We start from the raw sequence: 22206 nt of genomic DNA, 5'->3' as shown, positions 1-22206 counted from the left end.
TGCTTTGGGAGGGAGGGGTTACTCTATTTTGGGGGGGGATTTGGGGTGGGGGGGGCAGGGAATTGGGGGGGGTCGTTGCTTTAGGAGGGAGGGGTTACTTTATTTTTGGGGGGGGGAATTGGGGGGGGTCGTTTGGGTTTAGGGGGGAGGGGTTACTCTATTTTTGGGGGGGGGGATTTGGGGGGGGTCGTTGCTTTAGGAGGGAGGGGTTACTCTATTTTTTTTGGGGGGGGGGGGTTGAGTGGGTCCGTGGGATATTTGGTGGGGGGGGTCGTTTGGGTTTGGGGGGGGGCTTCGTAGGGTATGGGGGGGGGGGGGTCTGCAGACATTGGGGGGGGGGGCTTTGGGTAGGGGGGGGTCCTAGAGGTATGGGGGGGTCCATAGGGCGTGGGGGGGGGGGGTCCAAAGGTATGGGGGGGGTCCTATAGGTACGGGGGGGTCTATAGGGCGTGGGGGGGGTCCTTTGGGTGAGGGGGGGTCCATAGGGCGTGGGGGGGGGTCCAAAGGTATGGGGGGGGTCCATAGGTATGGGGGGGGTCCTATAGGTATGGGGGGGAGGTCCTATAGGTATGGGGGCGGTCCATAGGGCTTGGGGGGGGGGGTCCAAAGGTATGGGGGGGTCCATAGGTATGGGGGGGGTCCTTTGGGTGTGGGGGGGTCCATAGGGCGTGGGGGGGGGGTCCTATAGGTATGGGGGGGTAAATAGAGCATGGGGGGGGGGGTCCAAAGGTATGGGGGCGTCTACAGGGCATGAGGGGGGGTCCAAATGTATGGGGGGGGTCCATAGGGCGTGGGGTGGGGTCCAAAGGTATGGGGGGGTCCATAGGTATGGGGGGGGTCCATAGGGCGTGGGGGGGTTCCTATAGGTGTGGGGGGGTCCATAGGGCGTGGGGGGGGTTCAAAGGTATGGGGGGGTAAATAGAGCATGGGGGGGGAGGTCCTATAGGTATGGGGGGTCCATAGGGCATGGGGGGGGTCCTTTGGGTGTGGGGGGGTCCATAGGGCGTGTGGGGGGGGGTTCAAAGGTATGGGGGGGTCTATAGGGCGTGGGGGGGGGTCCTATAGTTATGGGGGGGTCCATAGGGCCTTGGGGGGGGGGTTCAAGTGTATGGGGGGTCCATAGGGCGTGGGGGGGGGTCCTATAGGTATGGGGGGGTCCATAGGGCATTGGGGGGGGTCCTTTGGGTGAGGGGGGGTCCATAGGGCGTGGGGGGGGTCCAAAGGTATGGGGGAGTAAATAGAGCATGGGGAGGGGGGGGGGGTCCAAAGGTATTGGGGGGTCCATAGGGCGTGGGGGGGGGGTCCTATAGGTGTGGGGGGGTCCATAGGGCGTGGGGGGGATCATATAGGTATGGGGGGGTCTATAGGCCGTGGGGGGGTCCATAGGGCATGGGGGGGGGGGTTCTATAGGTATGGGGGGGTCTGTAGGGCATGGGGGGGGTCCTTTGGGTGTGGGGGGGTCCATAGGACGTGTGTGGGGGGGGGTCCTATAGGTATGGGGGGGTCCATAGGGCGTGGGGGGGGGGTCCTATAAGTATGGGGGGGTAAATAGAGCATTGGGAGGGGGGTCCTATAGGTATGGGGGGTCCATAGGGCGTGGGGGGGGTCCTATAGGTATGGGGGGGTCTATAGAGCGTGGGGGGGGGTCCTATAGGTATGGGGGGTCCATAGGGCGTGGGGGGGGGTCCTATAGGTATGGGGGGGTCTATAGGGCGTGGGGGGGGGTCCTATAGGTATGGGGGGTCCTAAAGGTATGGAGGGAGTCCATAGGGATATTTTGAAGGGGGGGGGGTTAAAAGGTATGGGGGGGTAAATAGAGCATGGGGGGGGGGTCCAAAGGTATGGGGGGGGTCCATAGGGCGTGGGTATGGGGGGGGGTCCAAAGGTATGGGGGGGTCCATAGGGCGTGGGGGGGGGTCCTATTGGGCGTGGGGGGGGGGGTTCTTTGGGTGTGGGGGGGTCCATGGGGCATTGGGGGGGTCCTATAGGTATGGGGGGGTAAATAGAGCATGGGGGGGGGTCCAAAGGTATGGGGGCGTCTACAGGGCATGGGGGGGGGTCCAAATGTATGGGGGGGTCCATAGGGCGTGGGGTGGGGTCCAAAGGTATGGGGGGGTCCATAGGTATGGGGGGGGTCCATAGGGCATGGGGGGGGGTCCTAGAGGTATGGGGGGGTCCATAGGGCATGGGGGGGGGGGTCCTTTGGGTGTGGGGGGGTCCATAGGGCATTGGGGGGGGTCCAAAGGTATGGGGGGGTAAATAGAGCATGGGGGGGGGGTCCAAAGGTATGGGGGGGTCCATAGGGCGTGGGGGGGGGTCCTATAGGTGTAGGGGGGTCCATAGGGCGTGGGAGGACCCTATGAGTAATGGGGGGGTCATAAATTGAGGGGGGGTCCCTAGAGGACATGGGAAGGTCCTATTTGTACGGGGTGGGGGGGGGGTCGTATGGCATGAGGGGGGGGGTCTATAGAAATAGGGGGGGGTCCTTTGGGTTTTGGGGGTTCCTCTGAGTACGGGGGGGGCATAAGGCATTAAGGGGGGGGTCCACATAGGGCTTGGGGGGGTCTATAGGGCACGGGGGGGTCTACAGACATTTGGGGGGGGGGTCCAAAAAGTATGGGGGGGGGTCGATACACATTGGGGGGATCCTTAGGGCATGGGGGGGGGTCCTTAGGGCATGGGGGGGGGGGGTCCCATGGGTATGGGGGGGGGTCCCTTCAGAACGCCCCACATCACCCCTATAGACGCCAGGACCCCATTATGGACCCCCCCCCCCCCCCCCCCCCCCCCAGCGCCCCCCCGACCCCGATGGCGCCCCGCTCCCAGCAGCCCCCGCGCCAACGCACGTGGGCTGAGCGCTGCGCTGTCCGCGCATCCCGGCGCTCCCTGCGGTTCCGTCGCTATGGCAACGCGGCGGAGGTGGGCGGAGCCCGGAGCGGCCAATCGGAAGCTGGCTTTCAGGGTGAAATTGAGTGGGGGCGGTGTTGCCTTACGGCAGAGTTGCCGTGGCAACGGGAGGCGCTTTACGGCAGGGCGTAGAGCAACAGTGGGCGTACTGCCGTAAAAGGGGCTCAATTGCTTCCCCTCCCCCCCCCATTTCTCAACCCCCCCCCCCTCATAGCCCCCGACCCCCCCCAACCCTCAGGAGCCCCAAACCCCCCACAGCCCTTCCCCACAAAAAAAGAAGTGCTTCGGATCTTCTACACCCCCCACCCCCCCAAATCCCAACGCCCCAAAAGACCCCCCCCAAAAAAAAAATACCCCAGGAAACCCCCAAATCCCACCATCCCCCCTCAGAAAGACCCCCCCCCAACCTCCCCCCAAAAAGACCCCGGCATTTCCCCATACCCCATGGAGCCCCCCAACACCGAGACCCCCCAAAAAAACCCCTACGCCCCCCCCAAAGCCCCCAGAAGCCCCCCCAACCCCTACGACCCCCAATCCCCCAAAGCCCCCCCCCAAAATACCCCAAATCCCCTTCCATACCAAAACCCCCCCAAAAAAAACTCCCAGGACCCCCCAAGACTCCCAATCCCCTAAGAACCCCCCCCCCCCAAATACCCCTCACCCCCCTCCCCCAAAATAACCCCCAACCCCCCCTAAGACCCCCCCTCAAATACCCCCACCCCCCCTCAAGCCACCAGGATCCCCCCCATACCTCCCAACCCCCCCACCTCAAAGCCCCCCCCCAAAATACCCCTTATCCCCTTCCATACCCCCCACCCCCCAAAAAAAAACTTCCAGGACCCCCCCAAGACCCCCAGTCCCCTAAGAACCCCCCCCCAAATTCCCCTCACCCCCCTCCCTCAAAATAACCCCCACCCCCCCCTAAGACCCCCCCTCAAATACCCCCACCCCCCCTCAAGCCACCAGGATCCCCCCCATAGCTCTCAACCCCCCCCCCCAAAGCCCCCCCCCCTCAAAATACCCCTAATCCCCTTCCATCCCCCCACCCCCCAAAAAAAAACTCCCAGGACCCCCCCAAGACCCCCAATCCCCTAAGAATCACCCCCCCAAATACCCCTCACCCCCCTCCCCCAAAATAACCCCCAACCCCCCTTAAGACCCCCCCAAAAATACCCCTACTCCCCCCCCAAGCCTTCAGGATCCCCCCCCATACCTCCCAACCCCCCCCTTCAAAGCCCCTTCCCCCCCCAAATACCCCTCACCCCCCTCCCAAAATAACCCCCCCAGGACCCCCCCACGACCCCCAATCCCCTAAGAACCCCCCCCCCCAAATACCCCTCACCCCTCCCCCAAAATAACCCCCAACGCCCCCTAAGACCCCCCCTCAAATACCCCCACCCCCCCTCAAGCCACCAGGATCCCCCCCATACCTCCCAACCCCCCCCTTCAAAGCCCCCCCCCAAAATACCCCTAATCCCCTTCCATACCCCCCACCCCCCAAAAAAAAACTCCCAGGACCCCCCCAAGACCCCCAATCCCCTAAGAACCCCCCCCCCAAATACCCCTCACCCCTCCCCCAAAATAACCCCCAACCCCCCCTAAGACCCCCCCTCAAATACCCCTACCCCCCTCAAAGCCACCAGGATCCCCCCCACACCTCCCAACCCCCCCCACCTCAAAGCCCCCCCCCCAAAATACCCCTAATCCCCTTCCATACCCCCCACCCCCAAAAAAAAACTCCCAGGACTCCCCCAAGACCCCCAGTCCCCTAAGAACCCCCCCCCAAATACCCCTCACCCCCCTCCCCCAAAATAACCCCTGACCCCCCCTAAGACCCCCCCTCAAATACCCCCACCCCCCCTCAAGCCCCCAAATCCCCCCCATACCTCCCAACCCCCCCACCTCAAAGCCCCCCCCAAAATACCCCTAATCCCCTTCCATCCCCCCACCCCCCCAAAAAAACTCCCAGAACCCCCCCAAGACCCCCAATCCCCTAAGAACCCCCCCCCCAAATACCCCTCACCCCCCTCCCCCAAAATAACCCCCAACCCCCACTAAGACCCCTCCTCAAATACCCCTCCCCCCCCCCGATGTCCCCCCCCCCCAAAATACCCCAAATCCCCTTCCATACCCCCCACCCCCCCCAACTTCCAGGACCCCCCCAAGACCCCCAATCCCCTAAGAACCCCCCCCGAAATACCCCTCACCCCTCCCCCAAAATAACCAAAACCCCCCCTAAGACCCCTCCTCAAATACCCCTACTCCCCTCAAGCCACCAGAATCCCCCCCATGGCTCCCAACCCCCCCCTCAAAGCCCCCCCCCAAAATACCCCTAATCCCCTTCCATACCCCCCACCCCCCCAAAAAAAACTCCCAGAACCCCCCAAGACCCCCAATCCCCTAAGAACCCCCCCCCCCCCAAATACCCCTCACCCCTCCCCCAAAATAACCCCCCCAGGACCCCCCCACGACCCCCAATCCCCTAAGAACCCCCCCCCCCAAATACCCCTCACCCCTCCCCCAAAATAACCCCCAACGCCCCCTAAGACCCCCCCTCAAATACCCCTACCCCCCCTCAAGCCACCAGGATCCCCCCCATACCTCCCAACCCCCCCCTCGAAGTCGACTCCCCCCCCCCAAATATCCCCCCCCCCCCAAAATGCCCTCAATCCCCTTCCATATCCCTCACCCCCCCAAAAACCCAAATGTCCCCAAACTTCCCCCTTCCCCTTCTGACCCCAAATCCCCATTTTTGGTGTTTCAGGCCTCAAAAATCGCAACTTTTGGGGTTTCAGCCCCAAAATCAACATTTATGGTCTTTCAGCCCCAAAATCAAAAGTACATTCCGGGGTTTCTGGCCTCCAAATCCCCATTTTTGATGTTTCAGCCCCAAAATCCCCATTTTTTTGGTGTTTCAGCCCCCAAATCCCCATTTTTGATGTTTCAGCCCCAAAATCAACACTGGATTCTGGTGTTTCAGCCCCAAAATCGACATTTTTGGTTTCCAGCCCCCAAAATCCCCATTTTTGATGTTTCAGCCCCAAAATCAACACTGGATTCTGGTGTTTCAGCCCCAAAATCCCCATTTTTTTTGGTCTTCCAGCCCCAAAATCAAAAGTAGCGTCTGGTGTTTCTGGCCCCAAAATCCCCATTTTTGGTCTTTCAGTCCCCCCAAAAAACCCCATTTTTGGACTTTCAGCCCCAAAATCATCCAATTTTGGTCTTTCAGCCCCAAAATCCCCATTTTTGGTCTTTCAGCCCCAAAATCAACACTGGATTCCGGTGTTTCTGCCCCCAAATCCCCATTTGTGATGTTTCAGCCCCAAAATCCCCATTTTTTTGGTGTTTCAGCCCCAAAATCCCCATTTTTTGATGTTTCAGCTCCAAAATCAACACTGGATTCTGGTGTTTCAGCCCCAAATTCCCCATTTTTTTGGTCTTTCAGCCCCAAAATCAAAAGTAGCTTTTGGTGTTTCTGGCCCCAAAATCCCCATTTTTGATGTTTCAGCCCCAAAATCACCATTTTTGATGTTTCTGGTCCCAAAATCCCCATTTTTGATGTTTCAGCCCCAAAATCACCATTTATGTTTGTTTCTGGTCCCAAAATCCCCATTTTTGGTCGTTCGGCCCCAAAATCACCATTTTTGATGTTTCAGCCCCAAAATCAACACTGGATTCCGGTGTTTCTGCCCCCAAATCGACATTTTTGGTTTCCAGCCCCCAAAATCCCCATTTTTGATGTTTCAGCCCCAGTACCAACACTGGATTCTGGTGCTTCTGACCCCCAAAATCACCATTTTTGGTGTTTCAGCCCCAATACCAACACTGGATTCTGGTGTTTCTGGCCTCAAAATTAACAATTCTTGGTCTTTCAGCCCCCAAAATCCCCATTTTTGGTCTTTCAGCCCCAAAATCAACACTGGATTCTGGTGTTTCAGCCCCAAAATCGCCATTTTTGATGTTTCAGCCCCAAAATCAACACTGGATTCTGGTGTTTCAGCCCCAAAATCGACATTTTTGGTTTCCAGCCCCCAAAATCCCCATTTTTGATGTTTCAGCCCCAATACCAACACTGGATTCTGGTGTTTCTGGCCTCAAAATTAACAATTCTTGGTCTTTCAGCCCCCAAAATCCCCATTTTTGGTCGTTCAGCCCCAAAATCAACACTGGATTCTGGTGTTTCAGCCCCCAAATCGACATTTTTGATGTTTCAGCCCCAAAACCAACACTGGATTCTGGTGTTTCAGCCCCCAAATCCCCATTTTTGATGTTTCAGCCCCAAAACCAACACTGGATTCTGGTGTTTCTGGCCCCCAAATTAACAATTCTTGGTCTTTCAGCCCCAAATTCCCCATTTTTGGTCGTTCAGCCCCAAAACCAACACTGGATTCTGGTGTTTCTGGCCCCAAAATTAACAATTCTTGGTCTTTCAGCCCCAAAATCCCCATTTTTGATGTTTCAGCCCCAAAATCACCATTTATGTTGTTTCTGGTCCCAAAATCCCCATTTTTGGTCTTTCAGTCTCCCCAAAAACCACTATTTTTGATGTTTCAGCCCCAAAATCATCCAATTTTGGTGTTTCAGCCCCAAAATCACCATTTTTTTGGTCTTTCAGCCCCAAAATCAGCAGTGAATTCCGGTGTTTCTGGCCTCAAAAATCCCCATTTTTGGTCTTTCAGGCCTCAAAAATCGCAACTTTTGGGGTTTCAGCCCCAAAATCCCCATTTTTGGTCTTTCAGCCCCCCAAAATGGCCGTTTCTGGCATTTCAGCCCCAAAATTTGGGGCATTTTGGGGGTTTTCAAACCTTTTTTTTTTTTCCCTTTTTTTTTTTTTTTTTTTGCTGTTTTGATTTTTTTTTTTTTCTCATCCTTTTCGTTTTTTTTTTTTTTCTTTTTCTTTTTTTTTTTCTCTTTTTGGTCATTTTTAAATTTTTTCTTTTTATTTTTCTTACACTTTTGGTTCGGGATTTTTTTTTTTCTTACCGGTTTTATTTCATTATTTTGGTACTTTTTTGATTTTTGCGTCTTTTTTTGTGCATTTTTTTGGGCCATTTTTCCTTTTTTAATGTTTTTCTCCTTTTTTTTTTGCTCTATTTTTTCTCCATTTTTTTCAATTGGTCTTTTTTGGTCTTTTTCCCATTTTCTCCCCCCCCCCCCCCCTCCCCCTTTTTTTTTTCTTTTTTCCCTTTTTTCCCCTTTCCCCCCTTTTTTTTTATCTTTTTTTTTTTTTTCCCCATTTTTTTCCTTTTTTTGCTCCTTTTCTCCCCTTTTTTTTGGTCCTTTTTCCCCTTTTTTTGTCCTATTTTTCTCCCCCCCCCTTTTATCCTTTTTTTCCTTTTCCCCCCTTTTTGTCTCCTTTCCCTTCGTCTTTTTTTTCCTTTTTTCTTCCATTTTTTTTTCCCTTCTTTCGATTTTTTTCCCTTTTTTCCTTCATTTCTCCTTTTTTTTTTTTTTTTAAATCTTTTTCTCTCTTTTTGCCGCCCATTCGCTGCATTTTTTCCATTTTTTTTTTTTTTTTTACTTTTTTCCCCATCTTTTTTGGCCTCTTTCCTTTATTTCCCCCCCTCCCCCCCCCACGGCGAACTCGGAGGGAAAACCGCACGGAGCCCGCGGCCATCTTGGGGCACAATCGGCTCTAATCGGCCACGATCGGCTCCGATCGGCCACAATCGGCTCCGATCGGTTCCAATCGGCTCCGATCGGCCTCACATCGGCTCCACGTCGGCCCCGACCGGCCCCAGTCGGCTTCACATCGGCTCCGATCGGCCCCACATCGGCTCCCATCGGTTCCAATCGGCTCCGATCGGTTCCAATCGGCTCCGATCGGCCCCACATCGGCTCCGATCGGTTCCAATCGGCTCCGATCGGCCCCACATCGGCTCCGATCGGTTCCAATCGGCCCCAATCGGCTCCGATCGGACAACATCCGCTCCAATCGGTTCCAATCAGCTCTCATCGGCTCCGATCGGTCCGACATCGGTTCCAATCGGCTCCGATCAGTCCCACATCGGCTCCGATCGGCTCCAATCGGCTCTAATGTGTCCGACATCGGCTCCAATCGGCTCCGAACGGTCCGACATCGGCTCCGATCGGTCCGACATCGGCTCCGATCGGTTCCAATCGGCTCCGATCGGCCCCACATCGGCTCCGATCGGTTCCAATCGGCCCCAATCGGCTCCGATCGGACAACATCCGCTCCAATCGGTTCCAATCGGCTCTCATCGGCTCCGATCGGCCCCAATCGGTCCAACATCGGCTCCGATCGGCCCCACATCGGCTCCGATCGGTCCCACATCGGCTCCGATCGGTTCCAATCGGCTCCGATCGGCCCCACATCGGCTCCGATCGGACAACATCCTCTCCGATCGGTTCCAATCAGCTCCGATCGGTCCCACATCGGCTCCGATCGGTCCCACATCGGCTCCGATCGGCCCCACATCGGCTCCGATCGGCCCCAATCGGCTCCGATCGGACAACATCCGCTCCAATCGGTTCCAATCGGCTCTCATCGGCTCCGATCGGCCCCAAGCGGTCCAACATCGGCTCCGATCGGTTCCAATCGGCTCCCATCGGTTCCAATCGGCTCCGATCGGTTCCAATCGGCCCCGATCGGCTCCGATCGGACAACATCCGCTCCAATCGGTTCCAATCGGCTCTCATCGGCTCCGATCGGCCCCAATCGGTCCAACATCGGCTCCGATCGGCCCCACACCGGCTCCGATCGGTCCCACATCGGCTCCGATCGGTTCCAATCGGTTCCGATCGGCCCCACATCGGCTCCGATCGGACAACATCCGCTCCGATCGGTTCCAATCGGCTCCGATCGGCCACACATCGGCTCCGATCGGACAACATCCGCTCCGATCGGTTCCAATCGGCTCTCATCGGCTCCGATCGGCCCCACATCGGCTCCGATCGGCCCCACATCGGCTCCGATCGGTCCCACATCGGCTCCGATCGGACAACATCCGCTCCAATCGGTTCCAATCGGCTCTCATCGGCTCCGATCGGCCCCAATCGGTCCAACATCGGCTCCGATCGGTTCCAATCGGCTCCGATCGGCCCCACATCGGCTCCAATCGGACAACATCCGCTCCGATCGGTTCCAATCGGCTCTCATCGGCTCCGATCGGCCCCAATCGGTCCAACATCGGCTCCAATCGGCTCCGATCGGCTCTAATGTGTCCGACATCGGCTCCAATCGGCTCCGATCGGTCCAACATCCGCTCCAATCGGCTCCGATCGGCCCCACATCGGTTCCAATCGGCTCCAATCGGTTCCGATCGGCCCCACATCGGCTCCCATCGGTTCGAATCGGCTCGAATCGGCTCTGATCGGTTCCAATCGGCTCGAATCGGCTCCGATCGGTTCGAATCGGCTGGAATCGGCTCGGCTCGGCCGCACACCCACCCGTACAAAAACGTCTACGCACATATTTCGTCTTTTTAACCATTTTTTCACATTTTTTTACCCCCCGTTTTCGTTTTTTTTTTTCACCCCTTTCTCCCATTCCTTTGGCCCCTTTTCGTTTTTTTTTTTTCCCGCCCCAAAGCTTTTCAGATCTCTCAATTTTCACTTTTTTCCCCCCATTTTTCCCCCCTTCACCTTTTTCCATCTTTTTTTTCTCCCATTTTTTCATTTTCTCCTCCACTTTTCACTTTTTTCCCCACTTTTCCCCTCAATTTCTGTCACTTTTCCCATTTCCTTCACTTTTTCCCCCATTTTTCTTTACTGTTTCCCTTCATTTTCTCCACTTCTGCATCTTTTTGTCCCTTTTCCTTCATTTTTTCACCTTTTTTCCCCACTTTTTCTTTTTTCCCCACTTTTTCTCATTTTTCCCCACTTTTCCCCTTCATTTCCTTCAGCTTTCACCTCCATTTTCCTCACTTTTGCCCTTTTCCCTCCATTTTCCCCTCATTTCCCCCCCTCCCCCCCCACTTTTCTCCTTTCTCCCTTCATTTTCCCCCAATTTTTCCTCACTTTTCCCATTTTCCCCACTTTTTCACCCATTTTTCCTCCCTCCTCCCCCCCTTTCCCCCCTTTTCCCATCACTTTTTCCTGCACTTTTTTTTACCTTTTTTCTCCACTCTTCCCCTCAATTCCCCCCTTTTCTCCACTTTCCCCCTTTTCCCCTTATTTTTATTTCCCCACTTTTTCCCCTTATTTTCCTCTTTTCCTCCACATTTCCGCCCTTTTTCCCCCTCCATTTCCCCGCTTTCTTCCCCTTTTCCTTCCATTTTCACCTTTTCCCCCTCGATTTCCTCCAATTTCCCCCTCAGGTCTCCACACTTCCCCCCATTTTCTTCACTTTTCCCCCCTTTCCCACAATTTTCCCCTTTATTCCTCCATTTCCCCCCCCACTTTCCCTTTTCCCTTCCCTTTTTCCCCAAATTTCCTCCACATTTCCCCCTCACTTTTCCCCTTTCCGTCACTTTTTTCCCTTTTCTCCTCCATTTACATCACTTTTTCCCCCATTTCCTCCCCTTCCCCCCCCATTTTTTCCCCTTTTTCCTCTTTTCCTTCCTCTTCCCCTTTTCCTCTCCATTTCCTTCCCTTGTCCCCCTTTTCCTTCACTTTTTCCCTTTCAATTTTCTTCACGTTTCCCCTCCATTTTCTTCATTTTTTCCCATTTTTCCCCTCAAATTTCCTCTCATTTTCCCCCACTTCCATCCCTTTTCCCTTCAATTTTCTTCACTTCTTCCCTTTTCCCTTCAATTTTCTTCACTTTTTCCCTTCAATTTTCTTCACTTTTCCCTTTTTCCCTTCAAATGTTCTTCACTTCCCCCTCCCTCCCTCCACTTTTTTTCCCTTTCCTTCACATTCCCACTGAATTTTTTTCATTTTCCCCCTTTTCTTTCCCTTTTCTCTTCAACTTCCTCCACTTTTCTCCCATTTCCATTTCCCTTCCCAATTTTCTTCACTTTTTCTCCCTTTTTCTTCCCTTTTCCCCTCAATTTTCATCACATTTCCCCCCTTTTCTTCACTTTTTCCCCCTTTTCCTTCCCTTTTCCCCTCTTCCTTCTGATTTCCTCTTTCCCCCCTCCATTTTCTTCACTTTTTACCCCGTTTCCATTTTCCTTTCCAATTTTCTTCACTTTTTCCCCTTTTTTTCTTCTTTTCCCCTCAATTTTATTTACTTTTACCCCATTTCCCCTCAGTTTCCTTCACTTTTTTCCCCCATTTCCATTTTCCCTTCCAATTTTATTCACTTTCCCCCCTCATTTTTGTCACTTCCCCCCCATTTCCCCTCCCTTCCCCCCTCATTATTTGCTTTTTCCCATTTCTCCTCATTATTCTACACTTTTTTCCTCCTCTTTCCCCCTCTATTTCCCCTTCACTTTTTTCCCCTCAAATTTTCTTCCCTTTCCCCCTCAGTTTTCTTCACTTTTTTTCCCCATTTCCTTTTCCCCTTCCCATTGGCTTCACTTTTCCCTCCTTCATTTTCTTCATTTTTTCCCCAATTTCCTTCCATTTCCCCTTCCAATTTTCTTCACATTTTCCCCCTTTCCTTCCCTTTTCCCCATTTCCTCCCCTCCCCCCCCATTTTTCTTCATTTCCCCCCCTTTTCCTTCACTTTATCCCTCTGATTTTCTCCACATTTCCCCTCCACTTTCTTCACTTTTTTCCTTTTTCCTTCACTTTTCCCCCCAAATTTCCCCTTCCCCTCAATTTTCATCGCTTCCCCCCCATTTTCTTCACTTTCTTCCCCATTTCCTCTCCCTTTCTTTCCCTTTTTCCTCCTCTTCCTTCCTGCCCCATTTTTCTCTCCATTTTCTTCACTTTCCCCCAATTTCCTTCCACTTCCCCTCCAATTTCCATCCCTTCTCCCCTCATTTTTTCTTTTTTTCCCCCATTTCCCCCCCATTATTCACTTTTTCCCCCATTTCTCCTCAGCATTTTTCACTTTTTTCTTCCTCTTCCTCTTTCCCCACCATTTTCCTCACCTTTTCCCCTCTCATTTTCCTTCCATTTCCCCTCAGTTTTCTTCACTTTTTTCCCCATTTCCTTCCATTCTCCCATCTAATTTTCTTCACTTTTTCTCCCCATTTTCTTCACTCTTTTCCCCTCACATTTTCTTTCCTTTTCCCCTCAGTTTTCTTCATTTTTTCCCCTCATTTCCTTCCATTTCCTCTTCCAATTTTTTTCACTTTTTGCTCCTTTTCCTTCACTTTTTCCCCCTCAATTTTTCTTGCATTTCCCTTCCAATTTTCTTCATTTTTCCCCCACATTTTTTCCCCTTTTCCTTCCCTTTTCCACTGAACTTTTACACTTTTTTCCTTTTCCTTCCCTTTTTCCCCTCAATTTTCGTCACTTCCCCTCCCTCATTTTCTTCACTTTTTTCCTTTTTCCTTCACTTTTCCTCTCTAATTTCTTAACTTTCTTTCTCTTTTCATTCACCTTTTTCCCATTTCCTTCCATTTTTCCCTCAATTTCCCTCACTTTTCTGCCTCCGTTTCCCCCCCTTTCCTTCCATTTCCCCTTCCAATTTTTTCCACTTTTTCCCCTTCATATTCTTCACTTTTTCCCTCAATGTTCTCCACTTTTTCCCTCAATTTCCTTCACTTCCCCCTTTCATTTCCTCCCCCTTTTCCCCCCTTCATTTTTTCACTTTTCCCCCTTTTCCCTCATTTTTTCCCTCATTTTCCTTCACTTTTTTCTCTCAATTTTATTCACTTTTCCCCCCATTTCCTTCCATCTCCCCTTTCCAACCTTCATTTTTCCCCCTTCTTCCTTCACTTTTCCTCTTCATTTTCTTCACTTTTCCCCTCAATTTTCTTCACTTTTTCTCCTTTTCCTTCACTTCCCCCTTCATTTTCTTCACTTTTTTTCTTCACTTCCCCCCCCACACTTTTTCACTTTTTCTCCCCTTTTCCTTCACATCCCCCCTTTTTCTTTTTTCCCTTCATTTCCTTCACTCCCCCCCCCCTTTTCTTCCCTTTCCTCCTTTTCTTTAACTTTTTCCCCTCAAATTTCCTCACTTTTCCCCTTCATTTCCTTCACTTCCCCCCTTTTCCCTCAATTTTCCCCTTCATTTCCTTCACTTCCCCCCCTTTTCCTCACTTTCCCCCTTTTCCTTCACTTTTTCCCTTCATTTCCTTCACTTCTTCTCCTGTTTTTCTTCACTTTTTCCCCCCTCCCCCCCTTTACCTTCACTTCCCCCCCCTTTTCTTCACTTTCTCCCCCTTTTCTTCAGTTCTTCCCCTTTTCCTACACTTTTTCCCTTTATTTCCTTCACTTTTCCCCTTTTTCCTTCTCTTTCCCCCCTTTTTCTTCACTTTTTCCTCCTTTTCTTCACTTTTTCCCCTCTTCTCTTCACTTCCCCCCCCTTTTCCTTCACTTCCCCCCCCTTTTCCTTCACTTTCCCCCCCTTTTCCTTCAATTTTCCCCTTCATTTCCTTCACTTCCCCCCCTTTCTTCACTTTCCCCCCCTTTCCTTCACTTTCCCCCCTTTTCCTTCACTTTTCTCCTTAATTTCTTTCACTTCCCCCCCCTTTTCCTCCCCTTTTCCCCCCTTTTCCTTCACTTTTCCCTTTAATTTCTTTCACTTCCCCCCCCTTTCTTCACTTCCCCCCCTTTCCTTCATTTTTCTCCCCCTTTTCCTCCCCTTTTCCTTCACTTCCCCCCTTTTCCTTCACTTTTTCCCCCCTTTTCCTCCACTTTTCCCCCCTTTTCCTCCATTCCCTCCCCCTTTTCTTCACTTCCCCCCTTTTCCTTCACTTTTTCCTCCCTTTCCTTCACTTCCCCCCTTTTCCTTCACTTCCCCGCTTTTTTTCACTTCCCCCCCCTTTTCCTCCCCTTTTCCTCCCTTTTCCTTCACTTTTCCCCTCAACTTCTTTCACTTCCCCCCATTTCTTCACTTCCCCCCTTTTCCTTCACTTTTCTCCCCCTTTTCCTCCCCTTTTCCTTGATTTCCCGCCCCTTTTCCTTCACTTCCGCCCTTTTCCTTCACTTCCCCCCCTTTTCCTTCACTTTTCCCCTTCATTTCCTCCGCTTCCCCCCTTTTCCTTCACTTTTCCCCCCCTTTTCTTCACTTCCCCCCTTTTCTTTCACTTCCCCCCCCTTTTCCTCCCCTTTTCCCCCCTTTTCCTTCACTTTTCCCCTCAACATCTTTCACTTCCCCCCCCTTTCTTCACTTCCTCCCTTTTCCTTCACTTTCCCCCCTTTTTCTTCACTTCCCCCCCTTTTCCTTCACTTTTCCCCTCAGTTTCTTTCACTTCCCCCCCTTTTCTTCATTTTTCCCCCTTCTTCCTTCAATTTTCCCCTTCATTTCCTTCATTTCCCCCCCTTTTCCTTCACTTCCCCCCCCTTTTCTTCACTTTTCCTTTTCTTCATTTTTCCCATTTTCTTCACTATTTCCCCCCTTTTCCTTCACTTTCTCCCCCCTTTTCCTCCCCTTTTCCTTCACTTTTCCCCCCCTTTTCTTCACTTCCCCCCTTTCCTTCACTTTTTCCTCCCTTTCCCCCCCTTTTCCTTCACTTTTCCCCCCTTTCCTTCACTTTTTCCCCCCTTTCCTTCACTTTTTCCCCCCTTTTCCCCCCTTTTCCTCCCCTTTCCCCCCTTTTCTTCACTTTTCCCCTCAACTTCTTTCACTTCCCCCCCCTTTTCTTCACTTCCCCCCCTTTTCCTTCAATTTTTCCCTCTTTTTCCTTCACTTTTCCCCCTTTTTCTTTCACTTTTTGCCCTTCATTTCCTTCACTCCCCCCCTTTTCCTTCACTTTCGCCCCCCTTTTCTTCACTTCCCCCCTTTTCCTTCACTTCCCCCCTTTTCCTTCACTTCTCCCCCCTTTTCCTCCCCCTTTCCCCCCTTTTCCTTCACTTCCCCACCTTTTCTTCACTTCCCCCCTTTCCTTCACTTTTTCCCCCCTTTTCCCCCCTTTTCCTTCACTTTTCCCCTCAACTTTTTTCACTTCCCCCCCCCTTTTCTTCACTTTCCCCCCCTTTCCCTTCAATTTTCCCCTTCATTTCCTTCACTTCCCCCCTTTTCCTTCACTTTTTCCCCCCTTTTCCTCCCCTTTTCCCCCCTTTTCCTTCACTTCCCCCCTTTTCCTTCACTTTTCCCCTCAACTTCTTTCACTTTTCCCCCCCCTTTCCTTCACTTTCTCCCCTTTCCCTTCACTTCCCCCCTTTTCCTTCACTTTTTTCCCCCTTTTCCTCCACTTTTCCCCCTTTTCCTCCCCTTTCCCCCCCTTTTCCTTCACTTTCCCCTCCTTTTCCTTCACTTTTTTCCCCCTTTCCTTCACTTTTCCCCCCCTTTCCCCCCCTTTTCCTTCACTTCTCCCCCCAACTTCTTTCACTTTCTCCCCCCTTTTCTTCACTTCCCCCCTTTTCCTTTACTTTTTCCCCCCTTTTCCTTCACTTTTTCCCCCTTTCCTTCACTTCCCCCCCTTTTCCTTCACTTTTCCCCCCCTTTTCCCCCCTCTTCCTTCACTTTTCCCCCCAACTTCTTCCACTTCCCCCCCCTTTTCTTCACTCCCCCCCTTTTCCTTCACTTCCCCCCCCTTTTCCTCCGCTCTCCCCCCACTTCCCCCTTCATTTCCCCCCCCCTCCCCCCCCCACCCCCCCCGTTCCCCACGCACCATTTCGGGGCGGCCATTTTTTAATCCCTTTTTCTCTCTACGCCGGATCCAAATCTATCACAAAAAAAAAAACAACCACACAATAACAACAATTAAAAAAAAAAAAACCCTCCCCCCCCACCCCCCCTCCTTTTTTTCCCTCCCGCCCCCCCCTCCTCACCCCGCCCCTCAACCCGCCCCGCCTTCATCCCCCCCCCCCTCATTATTCCATTATTTCCCCCATTTTTAACCAGATTTTTTTTTTTTTTTAAACCCCCCCCCCCCCACCCTCAGGGCGCGGCCCCCCCCCCCCCCCCCATTTTGGGCGCCATTCACCTCCGCGCGTTTCTCCCTCCCTCCCGCCGCCCTTTTTTTTTCCTCTCTCTCTTTATTTCCCTTTTCACCCTTTTTTTTTTCTCCCCCCCCCCCCGTCTTTCCCCCCCCCCCCAACAAAACACCGCTCCCCCCTCCCTTCCCCTTTCCCCCCTCCCCCCCCCCCTTTCTCTTTCTGCGGGGGGGTCTCCCCCCCCCCCCCCAACTTCACCCCCCCCCTTTTTACCCTTTTCACCCTTTTTTTTTACCCTCCCCCCCCCACAACAAACACCGCCTCCCCCCCCTCTTTCTGCGGGGGGGTCAACCCCCCCCCCAAAAAACACTTTACCCCCCCCCCCTCTTTTTAACCTTTTATCCCCCCCCCCCCCAACAAACACCTCTCCCCCCTCCCTTCCCCTTTCTCCCCCCCCCCCTCTTTTTGCGGGGGGGTCTCCCTCCCCCCCCCAAAAAAAAACTTCTCCCCCTCCCCTTTTTTTTTTTTTTACCCTTTATCCCCCCCCCCATTTTTATTACCTTTCAACCCCCCCCCACAAACACCGCTCCCCCCTCCCTTCCCCTTTATCCCCCCCCCACTTTATCTCCCCCTCCCCACTTTATCACCCCCCTCACTTTCTCCCATTTTATCCCCCCACCACTTTACCCCCCCACTTTACCCCCTCCCCATTTTATCCCCCCCTCCACTTTACCCCCCCCACTTTACCCCCTCCCCACTTTACCCCCCCTCACTTTATCTCCCCCCCCACTTTAACCCCCCCCCACTTTACCCCCTCCCCATTTTATCCCCCCCCCACTTTACCCCCTCCCCACTTTACCCCCTCCCCATTTTATCCCCCCCCCACTTTACCCCCTCCCCACTTTACCCCCTCCCCATTTTATCCCCCCCCCACTTTACCCCCTCCCCACTTTACCCCCCCCACTTTACCCCCTCCCCACTCTTTACCCCCTCCCCACTTTACCCCCTCCCCATTTTATCCCCCCCTCCACTTTCCCCCCCCACTTTCCCCTCCCCACTTTATCTCCCCCCCCTCACTTTACCCCCCCTCACTTTATCTCCCCCCCCCACTTTACCCCCCCTCACTTTATCTCCCCCCCCCCACTTTACCCCCTCCCCATTTTATCCCCCCCCCACTTTACCCCCCCACCCTCAGGGCGCGGTAAACCTCCCCCCCCGTTTTCCCTCCTCCTCCTCCATCTCCCCAACCCCCCCCCCCCCTTCCTCCTCCCCTTCCTCAACCCCCCCCCCCTTTCCCCCCCCCCCCTCCTTTCCCTCCTTCCTCCTCCTCCTCCTCCTCCTCCTCCTCCTCCTCCTCCTCCTCCTCCTCCTCCCTCCGCCCCCCGCCCCGCCGCCATGGCGTCCCCGCTGCGGGAGGACGAGGAGGAGGAGGAGGAGATGGCGGGCTCCGAGGCGGAGGGCGATGAAGGTTCCGAGGAGGAGGAGGAGGAGGAGGAAGAAGACGACGACGACGACGACGATCTCTTCCCGCCGCCGCCGCCGCCGCCTCCACCCCCCCCACCGCCGCCCCCCCCCGTCGTCGTTCCCACCGCCGCCGCCGCCGCCGCCGCCGCCGCCGCCGCCCCCCCACCTCCTCTGCCCCCCCCGCCGCCGCCGCCGCCCCCCCCGCCCGCAGCTCCGACAGGTAACGGACCCCCCCCCCCCCCCCAAATTTTGATGTAGGACGGCGGTACGGCTGGCGTGGGGGTGGTTGGAGGGGGGGGGGGGAATGGAGGGGGGGGGCGGTGTTTGTAAACAACGGCCGCGCGGGGAAATTGGGGGGGGGGGAAAGGGGGGGGGAGAGTGAGAGGGAGAGCAGGGTGGGGGGGTGCAGGGTGAGGGGGGGGCAGAGTGGGGGGGGCTCAGTATGGGGGGGGCAGAGTGAGAGGGAGCGCAGGGTGGGGGGTGCAGGGTGAGCGGGGGGCAGAGCGGGGGGGGCTCAGCATTGGGGGGGTGAGGTGTGGAGGGGGCAAAGGGGGGGGTAGAGTGAGAGGGAGCGCAGGGTGGGGGGGGCAGAGTGGGGGGGGGCTCAGTATTGGGGTGGTGAGGTGTGGGGGGGGCAAAGGGGGGGTAGAGTGAGAGGGAGAGCAGGGTGGGGGGGTGCAGAGTGGGGGGGTGAGGTGTGGGGGGGGCAAAGGGGGGGGGTAGAGTGAGAGGGAGAGCAGGGTGGGGGGTGCAGGGTGAGGGGGGGGGCAGAGTGGGGGGGCTCAGTATGGGGGGGCTCAGTATGGGGGGGGCAGAGTGGGAGGGAGCGCAGGGTGGGGGGGGCAGAGTGAGGGGGGGGCAGAGTGAGGGGGGTGAGGTGTGGGGGGGGGCAAAGGGGGGGGTAGAGTGAGAGGGAGCGCAGGGTGGGGGGGTGCAGGGTGAGGGGGGGCAGTATTGGGGGGGTGAGGTGTGGGGGGGGCAAAGGGGGGGGTAGAGTGAGAGGGAGCGCAGGGTGGGGGGTGCAGGGTGAGGGGGGGCAGAGTGGGGGGGGCTCAGTATTGGGGGGGTGAGGTGTGGGGGGGGGCAAAGGGGGGGTAGAGTGAGAGGGAGCGCAGGGTGGGGGGTGCAGGGTGGGGGGGGGGCAGAGTGGGGGGGTGAGGTGTGGGGGGGGGCAAAGGGGGGGGTAGAGTGAGAGGGAGCGCAGGGTGGGGGGGTGCAGGGTGAGGGGGGGGCAGAGTGAGGGGGGGGCTCAGTATTGGGGGGGTGAGGTGTGGGGGGGGTAAAGGGGGGGTAGAGTGAGAGGGAGCGCAGGGTGGGGGGGGCAGAGTGGGGGGGGGCTCAGTATTGGGGTGGTGAGGTGTGGGGGGGGGCAAAGGGGGGGTAGAGTGAGAGGGAGCGCAGGGTGGGGGGGTGCAGGGTGAGGGGGGGGCAGAGTGGGGGGGTTCGGGGAAATGTGGGGGGGGGCAAAGGGGGGGAGAGTGAGAGGGAGCGCAGGGTGGGGGGTGCAGGGTGAGGGGGGGCTCAGTGTGTGTGGGGGGGGCAGAGTGGGGGGGCTCAGTGTGGGGGGGGCAGAGTGAGAGGGATCACAGGGTGGGGGGGGGCACGGGGTGGGGGGGGCAGAGTGGGGGGGGGACTCAGTATTGGGGGGGTGAGGTGTGGGGGGGGCAGAGTGAGAGGGAATGCAGGTTGGGGGGGCACGGGGTGGGGGGGGCTCAGTTTTGGGGGGGGCAGAGTTAGAGGGGGGGGCTCTGTGTGTGGGGGGGGCTCAGTATTGGGGGGGATTTAGTATTGGGGGGGCTCAGTGTGTGGGGGGGGCTCAGTATTGGGGGGGCAGAGTTAGAGGGGGGGCAGAGTGTGGGGGGGGGTTCAGTGTGTGGGGGGGGGCAAAGTGTGTGGGGGGGCTCAGTGTGGGGGGGTGCAGAGTGAGAGGGATCACAGGGTGGGGGGGGCTCAGTGTGGGGGGGGGCAGAGCGGGGGGGGTTCAGTGTGGGAGGGGGCTCAGTATTGGGGGGGCTCTGTTGGGGGGGTTCAGTGTGGGGGGGGCAGAGTGAGAGGGATCACGGGGTGGGGGGGGGCTCAGTATTGGGGGGGGTTCAGTGTGAGGGGGGCTCAGTATTGGGGGGGGGCCCAGTGTGAGGGATCATAGAGTGAGGGGGCAGAGTATGTGGGGGGGGCACAGGGTGAGGGGGGGGCAGAGTGAGAGGGATCACAGGGTGGGGGGGGGTCAGTGTGGGGGGGGCTCAATGTGAGGGATCACGGGGGGGGCAGAGTGTGTGTGGGGGGGCTCAGTGTAAGGGGGGGCAGAGTGTGAGGGGGGGGCTCAGTATTGGGGGGGGTTCAGTGTGGGGGGGGCTCAGTGTGAGGGGTCACAGGGTGGGGGGGCAGAAGGGGGGCTCAGTATTGGGGGGGGCTCAGTGTGGGGGGGGGCTCAGTGTGAGGGATCATAGGGTGGGGGGGGGGTCAGCGTGAGGGGGTCTCAGTATTGGGGGGGGCTCTGTGGGGGGGGCTCAGTGTGAGGGATCTTAGAGTGGGGGGGGGACAGAATGTGAGGGGGGGTCTCAGTGTGAGGGATCTTAGGGTGGGGGGGGCACGGGGTGAGGGGGGGCTCAGTGTGAGGGGGGGGTCTGAGTGTGAGGGATCTTAGGGTGGGGGGGGGGCACAGGGTGAGGGAAGGGGGGGCCAGCGTGTTTGGGAGGGGGGGCTCAGTGTGGGGGGGGGCACAGGGTGAGCAATTACAGGCTGAGGAGGGGGTAAGCTTGGCGGGGGGGGCACAGTGAGGGGGGGGCAGAGTGTGAGGTGAGGGGGGGGCATGAAGAGGGGGAGAAGGGGGTGCAGGGTGGGGGGGGTTCAATGTGTGGGGGGGGCAGAGTGAGGGGGCACAGGGTAAGGGGGGGCAGTGTGTGTGGGGGGGGGCTCAGTGTGGGGGGGGCACGGGGTGAGGGGGGGGCAGAGTGTGGGGTGGGGGGGGCACAGGGTGGGGGGGGAGGGCAGAGTGAGGTGGGGAGGGGGCTCAGTTTGTGGGGGGGGGCAGCGTGTGAGGGAGCACAGTGTGAGGGGGGCAGATTAGGGAGGGGTACAGGGTGGGGTGAGGGGGGCAGATTGGGGGGGCTGAGGGTGAAGTGGGGGGGGCACAGTGTGGGGTGGGGGCACAGCGTGAGGTGGGGGGGGTGAATGAGGAGGGGTGTAGGATGAGGTGGGGGGGGCAGCGTGTGGGGAGGGGGTCAGAGTGTGGGGGGGGGGCACAGTGTGAGGTGGGGGGGTCAGCGTGAGGTGGGGGGGGCAGAGTGAAGTGTGGGCACAGTGGGGGGGGGGCAGTGTGACAGGGTGGGGGGGGGAGTGTATTTGGGGGGGGGGTACGGTGTGAGTTGGTGGGGGTGCAGTGTATGTGGGGGGGGGGGCACTTTTTTGGGGGGGATTATTATTATTATTGTCATTAATTATAATTAATTATTAGCGTCGTTATTAGTGATTTGTTAGCGTTTTTATTTTGGGTTTTGTGCCCCCCCCACACACACACATATGCACACACTTCTGCTTGGGGATGGGTGTGGGGGGGGCACTGTGGGATGTTAACCCCCCCCCCCCCAATATGTGTGTGTGTGTGTATGGGGGGGGTCAGATTTGGGGTTGAATTTGGAGGGGGGGGTCAGGTTTTGGGGGGGGGGTCAGATTTGGCACTGTGTATGGGGGGGGGTCAGATTTGGCACTGTATATGGGGGGGGGTCGGGGGGGGGGTCGGATTTGGGGCTGTGTGTTTTGGGGGGGGGTCAGATTTGGGACTGTATATGGGGGGGGGCGTATTTGGGGCTGTGTGTTTGGGGGGGGTCAGATTTGGGACTGTGTGTATGGGGGGGGGTCGGATTTGGGACTGTGTGTTTGGGGGGGGGGTCAGGTTTTTGGGGGGGGGTCAGATTTGGGACTGTGTGTTTTGGGGGGGGGTCAGATTTGGGACTGTATATGGGGGGGGGTCGTATTTGGGGCTGTGTGTTTGGG

The 22206-nt window shown here is 56.2% G+C and overlaps 1 protein-coding gene across 2 annotated transcripts in view; it reads left to right on the top strand.

Annotated features, from left to right (window-relative positions):
• The first annotated feature begins 18098 nt into the window (after nucleotides 1-18098).
• Nucleotides 18099-22206, top strand: part of CHD3 (chromodomain helicase DNA binding protein 3) — a 106046-nt gene continuing 101938 nt past the window's right edge. For both annotated transcript variants that reach the window (XM_090129477.1, XM_090129476.1), the window contains exon 1: nucleotides 18099-18433. In XM_090129477.1, the coding sequence (XP_089985603.1) occupies nucleotides 18145-18433 (289 nt within the window). In that variant the 5' untranslated portion in view covers nucleotides 18099-18144. The remainder of the gene's footprint in view (nucleotides 18434-22206) is intronic.

This window comes from Phasianus colchicus, chromosome 36 (genome assembly GCF_987193195.1).
Source record: "Phasianus colchicus chromosome 36, bPhaCol1.hap1.1, whole genome shotgun sequence".
NCBI lineage: Eukaryota > Metazoa > Chordata > Aves > Galliformes > Phasianidae > Phasianus > Phasianus colchicus.
Note: the sequence above shows the minus strand (reverse complement) of the source record. Positions and strands in the feature narration are given on the sequence as shown.